The sequence below is a fragment of the Prionailurus bengalensis genome, chromosome C2 (genome assembly GCF_016509475.1).
Source record: "Prionailurus bengalensis isolate Pbe53 chromosome C2, Fcat_Pben_1.1_paternal_pri, whole genome shotgun sequence".
NCBI lineage: Eukaryota > Metazoa > Chordata > Mammalia > Carnivora > Felidae > Prionailurus > Prionailurus bengalensis.
The window spans coordinates 65,686,232-65,698,596 of NC_057350.1; the positions used below are offsets into that span (position 1 = coordinate 65,686,232).

At 47.6% G+C, this 12,365-nt stretch overlaps 1 protein-coding gene across 1 annotated transcript in view; it reads left to right on the forward strand.

Annotated features, from left to right (window-relative positions):
- The first annotated feature begins 521 nt into the window (after positions 1-521).
- Positions 522-12,365, forward strand: part of ARHGAP31 (Rho GTPase activating protein 31) — a 115,515-nt gene continuing 103,671 nt past the window's right edge. The window contains exon 1 of the mRNA XM_043594238.1: positions 522-1,440. Coding sequence (XP_043450173.1) covers positions 1,341-1,440 — 100 coding nt within the window. The 5' untranslated portion in view covers positions 522-1,340. The remainder of the gene's footprint in view (positions 1,441-12,365) is intronic.

Genomic DNA, 12,365 nt, shown 5'->3' on the forward strand with positions numbered 1-12,365 from the left:
CTCCACATTATGCTGGAGTATCAGTCACCTTAAATCCTGGATACCCCGCAAATCACTTCTATTGTAGTAAACTTGCAATAATGCGTGTGACGTGACGTGATGTGTGTGTGTGTGTGTGTGTGTGTGTGCGTGTGCATGAATCTGTAACCAGAAATCTGATTTCCTGGGCAGTGGTTACAAGGCGGCAGCGTCTAGCCTTCCGTCAGCGTGGAGGGGAGCTAACTGGGTTGGGGGTACCTGGGCGCGGGAGAGGAGGATGGGAGTGGCCGGCGGAAAACCGCTCCCGGGCAGGTCAGGTTTCTCTGCTGGAATCCCTGTCTTTGTCTCTGTCATTACTCTTGAAGGGTTTGTGTAGGATTAGGCAGGCACCGAAATAGAAAGTGTCAACGAGATGATGACAAGGAGGATGAAAAGGAGGCAGGACTTTTTTTCGGTCCCACCTAGCACCGTCCGTCCCGAAGGCTAGCGCGCCTCCTCCTACCCTCCTCCAAGGGCCGCGGTGGGGCAGGAAGCGGGCGGCTGGGGCTGCGGGTCCTCCTGGGAGCGCGGCGGTTTCCTCCCGAGCTGCCGAGTTATCTCCAGAGCCGCAGACCGGCTCTCCCAAGAGCGCGTCCTACCCTCCCGCCCCGTACTCCTCAACCCACCCACCTACTTCCTCCGGCCCCATACACACGCAGCACTGAGCTGCCAAAAATTTCCACCCTCCGCCCCCCTCCCTAGCTAACTTCCTTCCAGCATTTCCTGAGCTGGATGATCCTAGGATTTGTAAGACAGGAAAAAAAGGAAGGCGTGAGGGCGGGCGAGAGAGACAGGATGCTTGTTTTTCGCGTTCCCAACGCCGTCTGAAGGCAAGACAGCGGGCGCTGGGCAGAGGAGCCACGCAGCCCCGGGGCTGTCTCCTCGCCCCTGGCTGCTGCCCGCTTCCCGCGCTCTCGTCCTCTCCGGGGCGTCTCTGCAAAAGCCGAAAGGAGAGAGCTATAGCCCTCCCTCCGGAGCGGGGGAAGACGCTCGGAGATCCCGCAGGAGCCCGTGAAAAGTCCCTGGGACTCCAAGTGAGGAAGTGACACTCCCGCCAGCCGGCCCGCGGCCGCCAGCTCCGCCCGGCCTCCGGCACCGCGGCCCTGGAGGAGCGCGCCGTGGACTGCAGGCTCCGCGGCCGCGCGGGTCTCAGCGCCCCGCGGGGTCCATGCGCGCTGCCCCGGGCCGCACTTCCTCCGCGCGCCCATGCGGGCCCCCGGAGCCGCGCCGCAGCCAGTGATCTGACCCCGGAGACCATCCTAGGCGCGGTGCCAAGCACAGGGGAGGGAGAGACGGAGGGGCAACCTCTTTGGGACTAACTCATGAAGAACAAGGGTGCCAAGCAGAAGCTGAAACGAAAGGGAGCCGCCAGTGCCTTTGGCTGTGACCTGACCGAGTATCTGGAAAGCTCAGGACAGGATGGTAAAGTGCCTTTGCCTTTCCCCCCACCCCTCCTTTTCTTTTTGTTTGAGAGTGAGATGGACTTTTCTGGAGCGTGTTAGATTCCGTTCGCAAGTTAATGTATTCCAGGCCTGTGGGCTCAATGTACTTTTTTTTCTTTTTAAAGAACAGATATGATTCCTAAGGTGCACAGCGCTGCCACCTCGACGTGCAGAGGCTGTGTGGGTCTTTCCGTTTGTCGCACACAAGCCGTTATTGGGCGGTGCTGCTGCAAGTTTAACCGGCTACCTCTGCGGGCTGGGGGTGGGAGCTCCAGAGATCCTGATCGAGGATTTTGGATGTCGGAGGCGAGGGATTCGGGCAGGACCTGTGGGATGATGATGATCAGTGGGCTTCTCCGGGTACATAATTACGACCGCCTTGGGTGTCCCTCCCGGGCTCTCCAATTTCATCCGCTCACATCTTTTTTTATTAATGTGCTGGAAGGCAGGGGGTGCGGTGGATCCTGGCTGGGGGAGTGGTTGCACAAACATTTTCTGAATTTCTGAACGGATGCCAAATATATAGTACCTCCCTCCCTCCCCTTCCCAACCCCCCAGACCCTTTACCTCCTCTTGGCTTTCAGATTAGCATTTGGTGTGTCAGACAAGAAGAGTGCTGTAAAAAGGTCAGAAGGCCTGGATCTTAAAATACTGTAGGGTATGTAAAAGAAAAGGAGAGAGTCTCTGTTTTCAAGGCCACATTGGGTAAAAAAGGGAATCCTGCAGAGTAGAGACAGTTTAAACATTTGTTGGGGGAGAGGGAAAGAAAACAATTTAGAATACAATAATAGCATTTGAAGTTAGAAGTTTTTAATCATAGGAAGGCTGGGGAAATTGAGCAGTAAATGACTCCTTTTGTAAGGTTGACTGACCCCGTGCATACCCATGACAAAAAGGCCTTGTCTTTAGAAAGTTAAGTGCGGAAAGAAATTAGACCACTATATAGGCCTCGTATTTACACACAGCTAGCTATAACAAAGGAGGAGACTGGAGGGCTGTTTAACTGTGCAGAATAATTCTGCCTCCAGGAAAATAATCTCAAAAATGATTTGATTAGCTCATATCAAATGTGCATCTCAAAAACAGTGCAAAGATTTTGTTTCAATTACGTTTTTTTGAGACTCAGCACCACCTAGTAATTTGCAGTGGTGTGATATTCCTGTGGTATTCTGGAGTTCAGAGTCTGCTGTGTCATTAGGACAAATGGCTTAGTATCATAGCTTGGGGTACCACAGGTTTCAAAACTGCCTCTTTTGAAATCGAGACATAACAGTCAACTCATTTAATCCTCTCCAATAATCAGGGAGAGGGCGATTTGATATAAAATTACTTGGACTGAATTATTTTGAATGCGAAAGAACTCCACATGTGCATCTTAACCACTACCCTCGAAAGTTCAGAAAGAAATATTTCCCTCCCCCTGTTTTTGTGAGGAACTTGAGGTTCACTACAAATGTTCGGGATGCCCCCTTCCACCCTGTGGGTGTTTTTCTGGGACCCCCTCCAAGAATGGGGGTGCTTGCCATTCCTGCCCCATTCTTATGATGTCATAGATTGTAGGATGAGCCAGGAATGTCAGCATTCTGTGAAGACACCTCAAAGGCTGCCTTTGGCAGCTCTTCGTTCACCTGCTTTGTATTTTGGGCTTCTATATAGGTTGCATTTGGAAAAGAAGGAAGGGAGCTACTGCTCAGAGGAAAAAAAAATGAAAACCAGTGCCTAATAATCCCAGCCTTGGGGAGGAGGCAAGGAAGCCCAGACAGGTAAATTGACCTGCATAAGGTCATACAGTATAAATCATGAAGGATGCAGAGAGGCTTGGCCTACCAGGCTCCTCTTCCCTCCCTAGCTTCCTTATCCAGGCCAACATTCTCTTCTAATGATTTTGTTTCCCAAATTGAAAGACTACACAGGCAAGATCCTGTCACAGGATCAGCAAACTTTCAAGTCTGACATACCTGAATAGAGTTTAGCTTTAAAACAAAAGGAAACTGACCCACTTAATGATCCAGACACCATTCTTGTGCCACATGAGGATTAGGCATGCATAATAAACAGCTTATATAAATGAGAGTAATTAGGATTTCCTTTTTGCTACATGTAAAAACTAGTTATGTAGTCCTCTTTTAATTTGACTATAGTGTAGTATCAGTAAGCACAGTGCTAATTTTTTTTTTTTTTCCTAAAACAATGTGTTTTCCTCATGGACTTTCTGAAACATGTACTAGTTAATAGACAAGACCTGGACTCTGCTCCCAGGGAGGAAAGCTGACCTGGGCACTGCCCCTTTGCCCACCACCTTGGAAGTTCAACCCCAGAATCCAGGTGACAAGTCAGCATGGTAACTAGAAACCAGAAGGCTAGGGAGGGCCTCACAAGACTGACATCATGATTACTGAGCTTCGGAGTCAAGGGTAAGGTGATGGTCCTGTATAGAGATAAAGAGAAATGCTTTCAGGTCTGGGAGCACAGGAGCAGGAGAGAAGGACCGAGATGTAGGGAAGCCAAGAGAGCCCTTGTGCTTGGACAGGGAGGGAAAGCCCTAAGCTGGGATGGTGGACAGAGCTGGTGATAATAAGCTGTGCTCAGGCCATCCGAATGTGGGGAAGCTACAACCCTGAGGCTGAACACAGATCATGAATGTCATCCACTTCAGTGATTTGCCGTGGCCCAGCCCTGCTACCTTCAGCTGGGCAAATCTGCCAGGACAGGATGTGTGGGTGACAAATAGGTGTTCAGCTCAGAGCAGAAGCTGCCCAGGGCCAAGTGTCATTCTTAATCTTTAGGAAGCTGATGAAAACCAGAAACCCTTTCTTATAGAAATGTGTGTGTGTGTGTGTGTGTGTGTGTGTGTGTGTGTGTGTAGTTTCCACAGTTCAGACCCTGCTGTTGATCATCCCCAGAGGCACACAGGCCTGATGTGAAGGGCCGTTTTCCCCCCTTTCACTTCTTTGAGGACTTTTCTCCAGTCTGGTAAGAACACTCAAGAACAGCACAAAGTTGCTCCTGACCAACATGGCCGGAACAGTGACCACCACCCCAACCCTCAGCTCTTCCTTAGGAACCAGATAACTTTATCTTCCCATCTGGTATAGAGGGAGAAGAGCATCTCTTCTTCACTGGTATGCTGAAAGTAGTAGTTTTCTTTGTCTTCTTTTTGACAACTGAATTGAAAGAATCCCAACGAAAACCACATCATATTGTCACCTGTGGTTGGGAGGCTGCGGGTGAAGCCGTGTGAGGCCAGAGTGCATCCAAGAGCATTTTTTAAAAATTTTTTTAATGTTTATTTATTTTTGAGACAGAGAGAGACAGAGCATGAATGGGGGAGGGTCAGAGAGAGGGAGACACAGAATCTGAAACAGGCTCCAGGCTCTAAGCTGTCAGCACAGAGCCCGACGCGGGGCTCGAACTCACGGACCGTGAGATTATGACCTGAGCTGAAGCTGGCCGCTCAACCAACTGAGCCACCCAGGCACCCCGAGCATTTCTTATTTCATTGTGAGCCAAGTGCCCCTGGTCTTCCCACAGGACTTGGAAATGCTGGGGCCAGCAGTCAAGGAACCAGAAAGAGAAGGTTATTGGAAAAGCTGTCTTCTGCCTCCATTTGTGCCTTCTGTCTCCACTCTGAGGGCTAAGGACTTTCTCACCCTTCTGAACAATCTGTCATTTTATTCGATTCCTGGGAAAAGGTGATATTGTGTCACCCAGTGGTTTGCCATGATGGCAGCACATTAGAATCCCTGAGGAGCTTTAAAAAAAAAAAAAAAAGGTGAAGCCCAGGTCCCCTCTCAGAACAATTAAATCAGAGTTTCTTGTTGTGCAGGCATAGGTATGTTTTAAAAGCTTACTAAAGGGGTACCTGGGTGGCTCCATGGAGCCTCCATTGGGCTCCATGCTGACAATGCCTGCTTCAGATTCTGTGTCTCCCTCTCTCTGCCCCTCTCCCCGCTCTCAATCTGTCTCTCTGTCTCTCAGAAATAAATAAACATTAAAAAAAATTTTTTTAAAGCTTCCTAGCTGTTTCTGATATGCAGGCAGAGTTGAGAACCACTGCTTGCAATTTAGGCATTTACAGACCATTTTCCCCTTGGATAAGCAGCCTTGTACTATTCAGAATGTCTCCTCTGGATGTTTGGTAAGAACTGTGAGCCTTTTTATTACTAAAGTTTTTTTTCTAGTTCTTATCAGATTGAAAAGGGAAAAAAATGTGTATATACATATATATATATAATTTCTTTTTTTTTTTAACATTTATTTATTTTGACAGAGAAAGAGAGCACACATGTGCTCAGGGGATGGGCAGAAAGGGGGGAGAGAGAGAATCCCAGGCAGGCTCTGAGATGTCAGCGTGGAGCCCAATGCGGGGCTCAATCTCACAAACCGTGAGATCATGACCTGAGCCAGAGTCGGGTGCTTAATTGACTGAGCCACCCAGGTGCCCCTTTATATATATTTCTGAGGCTAAATCATTCTCTCAGTTTGTTTATTCATTTATTTCACAAATAGGTACTGAGGCACTGTGGAGGCACAGTGGGAGAGAAAGAAACAAGCCCTCCAGACTTGAGAAATTTACAGTTGAAGGGATGTGAACAGACTTTCAGAAACCAATGGCTCAGGGTGCCTGGGCGACTCAGTTGGTTGAGCTTGGGATTCTCTCCCTTTCTCTCTCTCTGCCCTCCTCCACTCATGCTTTCTCTGTCTCTGTCTCTCTCAAAATAGATAAACTTAAAAAAAAAAAAAGAGAGAAGCCAGTGGATCAATAAAGCTTTGAAAATAGCTGTCATAACTGAAGGAGAACACGTAAAAGCTACTATCTACAAGTAAATAGATAAGATACCCAAACATAAACAGGAACAAAGTCTTAGCAAGGAAGGTAGGTAATATTTTTTTTGTTCAAGACAGGATTTAACACTGACTGGAGAACCAGGGCTGGTACTCTCTTTGGCTTAGTCTTTTCCTCCCCAGCATCTTACCTCACACATCCTTATCACACCCTCCCTACCTAACTTCACTCTTTTTTTTTTTTTAAGTTTATTTATTTATTTTGAGAAAGACAGTGAGAGCAGGGGAGGGGCAGAGAAAGAGGGAGAGAGAGAATCCCAAGCCGACGTGGCGCTTGATCCCACGAACCAAACCATGAGATTATGAGCTGAGCCAAAACCAAGAGTTGACGCTTAACGGACTGAGTCACCCAGGTGCCCCCTGAGTCTTCATTCTTTAGGTCTCCGCTGCTTCTGGAAACCTTCTCTGACCTCCCAAGTTAGGTGCCCCTGCTGGGTATTCCCATTAGGAGTTCTGGAGGCTTCCTGTCCAGCATAGAATCCCCAAATCTCAACTTTGCCTATTCCCAACCCTGGAGTAAATTACTTACCCCCGCTAGGCCTCAGTTTCCTCATTTGTGAAATGGGGCTAAGAGGACTGATGTGAAGATAAATGAATTCATATAGGCAAAGCACTTGGCAGAGGGCATGTGTATATGGAAAGCTATAAAAGTGTGGCTGTTATTATCATAACACCCTGGACTTGCCCTGGTATAACTACATTACACCCATGACTGAATGAGTGAGGGCTCCAATGAAATGGGTAAATGATATGGTCAGGTGGTTTCATCAGTCATGAAGAGGAATGGGAAGCAGATTGGTTGCCCCAGTGAATGAAGAGGCCATTTCATGCAGGGGTTTCCCAGAGCTACCGCAGAGTGGATGGACCATCGTGTATAATGGTGGAAGACCAGAATGTCCATCTGAATGGAAAGGGCCCTCAGAAAGATTTGAGAAAGATACCCAGCCACTCCTAAAACCAAAGGGAACCGAAAGAGAAGTCAGGTCTTGGAGACAGAGTTTTGTGCAGACAGAACAACAACTTCATAAGCTTGCGTTTAGAGGGGCATCCCCATATCTGGGTCCCAGAGTTAAATAGGCAAAACCAAAAGAGGAGAAAAAATGCTTTAAACCTGGAGCGAACTGACTGATAACACAAAGCCTGACTGTAACTTACTCTGTAGGGTCTGGATATGACAAACAACCCACACAGAGAATAGAAACAGCCACCTCCATCTACCCACACCCCTCCCTCCTGCCACTCTCCAGACCTATACCAACAGCCCCTTGACCACAGGCACAGCCTCTCCCTCTCCCTCTCCCTCCACTCCCCCACAGGCGGCCCCTCAAATGCCTTCCAAGCTCAGGAGGCTCAGGCATTGGGACCGCTAAGGAAGCCTACTCTCTTGTCATCCCAGACATTCCCTGAAGCCAAGTGAACCATCGGCTGGGGTAGAGGGAGCTGGAGGCTGGGCCTTATGCTGGGGCAGAGGGAAACATGTTGAAAGCGGGAACACGTTTTCCCGTAGACCATGCTGTAAGTGGAGGATAAGCCCCTCAATACCAGTACAGCTGCAGTTTTTGTTGCACTGTTCCCCCCCTAATGTATTAGGCATCTGTAGGCTAGCTGGAAACCTTTTCTGTGGGAGTAGGAGGAGGGGAGAACGCATTCTGAATTCCAGAAGCTGACTGACTTAGGCAGTTCTGAAACGCTTGCTGGGGACTGTTTGTTCCTGGGAATCACCTCCCTGGAGAAAGTTTCCTGGGATTTTGTGGCTGTGTGTGTGGCTGTGCAACAGAGGGTGGAGAAGCGGGTGGGCTGAAAGATTCAGGACTTAAGTCTGAGAATAAGAAGTGCCCCCCCCCCCCCGCCTTTTTCCATTAGATATTGTAGCTAAATATTTTTGAGACAAAGTAGTGACAGACCCTTTTAATTGGGGCGACCTGATGCTCGTTCCCTCCAGAACAGACGGAGTGAGATGAACTGCCTGCCCCCCCCCCCCCCCCCCGGCCACTGGCCTCTGGGTTTCAGAACTCAGCTGTCCTTTCCGTGGTTCCTTCATGCCAGTCTTGAGGCCCAGGAACATGGAGCTACTTGCTTTTCAAGCCCGATGCGGGGCTCGAACCCACAAACTGAGATCATGACCTAAGCCAAAGTCAAGAGTCAGATGCTCAACCAACTGAGCCACCCTCGTGCCTGGAGCTACTTGCTTTTTTATTGTTTTGTTTTGTTTCTCACTCATCACTTGCCTTGAATTTAAGCCTTGAAGTAGCTTTTTCCCCACTTATCCCACCCTTCAAATTACTTTTCTTTTTGCATATGGATGCATGTCCCATTCAATTGTCTGAGCTATTTCTATGCCCCAGTACAAATGCCATGCTTGAGTTTAATTGGTCTTGGTGCTCCTCCCTCAAAGGGCAGGCCTCGAGGCTTTACTGAGGTGGGGCCATAGCCTCATAAAGCTTCAGGAGTCTAGATAGTCACCCTGTCCCTCTAACCCTGTCCCCAGCATGCAGTTTTAGGTACAGCTTAAAATAAGAGCACCCAGAAGAAATATGCTGACTACAATTCAGAGGAGAATAGATACTGGTACTGGACTTTTTTCTAAGAGCAACTTTTAATGGAGGAAGAGGAGATATATCATTAAGCTGCTGGATGGCTAAAGGAAGGAGGAGGAAAAGGAGGTCTCTTGGAAAGAGAGAAGGGACGCAGAAATGCAGGCTGAGTCCCACATCAGACCTGCTTGTTATTTTTATTAGTAGAGTTACTGTCTGCATTTATTGCTTACTGTGTGCCAGTCACTTTATACCTACCAAGTAATATTTTTGACATCTGTAAGAATGGGGCATTTTTATCCCCTTTTTATAGAGAAAACTAGATGAAAGAGGTTAAAGATCTTGCCAAAATTATGAAGATAGAAAAGGGAGGATTTAAATCCAGATCTGCCTGACTCCCATGGCCAGAATCCTAAGCACAAACACAATTTCTCAGACTAGCATATTTTGTAATTTGGCATTTACACTACAATTTTGTAAAAAAAAACAAAAAAGAAAAAATCTGTAAAAAGTAGCCTTTTCTCTGTTTTTGCCCTAGCCTAGATCATTAATAATAATGATGATGATGATGATGATGATGATGACAGTGGACATTTGCATGGCACTTTACCCTGTGCAAGGCGCTTTTCACACACATCTATTCTAAACCTACTAGCTTTCAAGACCAACCAGACCCCACCTTTTCCTCCTGGACCGTTCCTGCCGGCTGCAGCCCCAATCCTCCTTCCCTTTTGGAACACCCTTTGCCTTAGAGTCAGAGACACGCAATATGATCTTCATTCTCCTTATTACTCTATTTTCTAACTGATAAGCCAGTGATGACTCTGCTGAAGGCAGATGACATTCAGCAGCTCACACAGATTTGGTAGCGCACTGTGCCTCTCAGGGTGAGTCCTATGGCCAGCACACAGCACTTGATTGATTGACCCTATTTCCTCCAAGACCAGTGACACTGCTAATGTGCTGAAATATCAGGAATCCAAGATAATTGAAGCTTCCCCATAGGGACTTACAGCTACTCTAAGATAGAAACTGACCCAGACTTTGCACAGGACGCCCCAGAAACACTGCCTTTTCCTAGTGCCTCACCAGTCACTCCTTGGTATGAACCACATTCTTGGCGGGGCCCCAGAACCAACTGAGTTTCTGGGATGGAGTCTCAGGCACTCTTTGTTCTAGTTCAAGCTTGGCTGATGCATACCAGGCCCTGGTACCACGCCCATGGCCTGATGCTGCCCCAGAATGCCTTTGGGACCCCCTCCCCCCCTCCCCCCCAGAGACAGGGATGAATGTCACCCCCCACCCAAAGCAACATATACCAGCTCTTACTGTGACAGACACCAGAAAACAGTTTGACATATAAAGTACGATTCTGGCAAACTATAAATAAATCTATAGCTTTCGTGACAGGCAACTGAGCTAATTTGTGCAATTATGCATATTTCTCTCCCTGGCTTTGTTCACATTTTTATTCAGAAACCATCTTGCGTAGGGTTTTCAATTCAACGCAACAAGTATTTAATGGGACTCTAATGTGCAAGACACTCTTGGATTTATGAAGATGCTCTCAAGTTCTCAGCCTAGTGGGGTCGTGAGAGGGGAAGACAGCTAAAAGAAGTACAAAGAAAAATGAAATGAGGGCTCCTGCTGATGTGCAAGCAGGGGATACCCACATGTAAGGCAGCTGAGTGAGAGAGCCATCCAACAGAGTGGATCTCTTGTAAGGGGGAAATTCAATAAAATGATAGACATCATCTGACCATGAGGAACGACAAGGATGGGGGGAGATGGGATGCTTGGTGTCTACAGACAGGAAACCACATGTTTTTGCCTGATACTTGTAATTGGTCACGCCTTCTTGCACCCTGAAGGGGAAGATACTTTATTCTGGGAAAGCTAGTTGAGTGGCCAGGCTTGGGGGTGAGGGGCCCTGTTGGGGTGACAGAAACTGTCTTCAGTGGCAGAAGAGTCAAGCTAGAGGAGGCAGAGTAGCTGATCATAACAAGAGTATCCATTGGGTTAGCTGTAGTCTGTTAAAAGAGGGAGTCTGTTAAAAGAGAAAACTTTTTTTTGAAATTTTTTTTTAATGTTTATTTATTTTTGAGAGAGAGAGAGACAGAGCACAAACAGGGGAGGAACAGAGAGAGGAAGACACAGAATCCAGAGCAGGCTCCAGGCTCTGAGCTGACAGCACAGAGCCTGACACAGGGCTTGAACCCAGGAACCATGAAATCATGACCTGAGCCGAAGTCGGAAGCTTAACCAACTGAGCCACTCAGGTGCCCCCAAAGAGAAAGCTTTTTGTAACGTTAACTGACCATCCTAATTATGGGTCAATTAAATCTAGCATTATGGCATCAATGCGCAACCTTGACCTGTCCCTGTTGTGTGGAAATTCTGTTTTGTCCCCCATTTAAAAAAAATTTTTTTTTAAATGTTTATTTATTTTTGAAGAGAGACAGAGACACCATGAGCAGGGCAGGGGCAGAGCGAGAGAGAGACACAGAGCCCGAAGCAGGCTTCAGGCTCTGAGCTGTCAGCACAGAGCCCGACGCGGGGCTTGAACCCATGAACTGTGAGATCATGATCTGAGCTGAAGTCGGACGCTCAACCAACGGAGCCACCCAGACGCCCCTGTCCCCCATTTTTTATACGAAGACCAACTCAGAGAGGTTAAGTAACTTGTCTAAACATCACCCAGCCACGAAGTAGGGGAACTGAAGGCATTAAATTCCCATTCCACAGCTTTGTGTCCTCTTAGCCACAGACAGGTCAGCTGGCAGTAAATCTGATATGCAAAGCTCCATTTTACCATGCATTGCCAAGGTGATAAGTTCAGCAGGATTTAGCTAGACTTTAATAAAACTTCTGGCAATGGAGTTCTCATGCCCAGTTTTTCAAAGTAAAACATTTAGGTTCCAAATGGCAGGCTTCTACACAGAGAGCGTGCCCTGTTACCATAAGTGGTCCCTTCCACCACTTCTTTCCCATCTGTTTCCTGCATGCAGAGTATTATTGGGAAACAATGATGTCAGCTCTTCCATATAAATCTACACCTCCCTGCTTGCCCCTCCCCTACAATGCATATTTTTGTTCCTCTTTCTGGCTTTTGTCTTGCTGTTCTGTTCCTTAAGGACTCACGCTTTTGGCGTCAATTGTTGGCTTTCTTTTTTAATATGTTTTAGCTATTTAAGCTTTTTGTGGCCTTCAAAGTGCACATGCTTTTTTGGGTCCATATTTGGAAAATCTTTTGTTTGGCTAATAGCTAGAACATGGGCCTGATGTTAATGGAGAGGAGCCATTTTGCTTCATGGGAAAGCAAAGCTAGATGCAGGGCTCTGAATCAGCTCAGAATTGAGGACACAAACCCTGCTTGGGGGCCCTTAGGGGCTGCATTAAAGCTGTTTGGACCCTGGGTACAAAGCCTATAGGTGAAAGTCAAGGAAATCTACTCATGGAGTAATCTGTGTTTTCTCACCCCAAGCCTGACTTTCAAATGGGACATGGTTTCCTCAGTTCCCCTTTC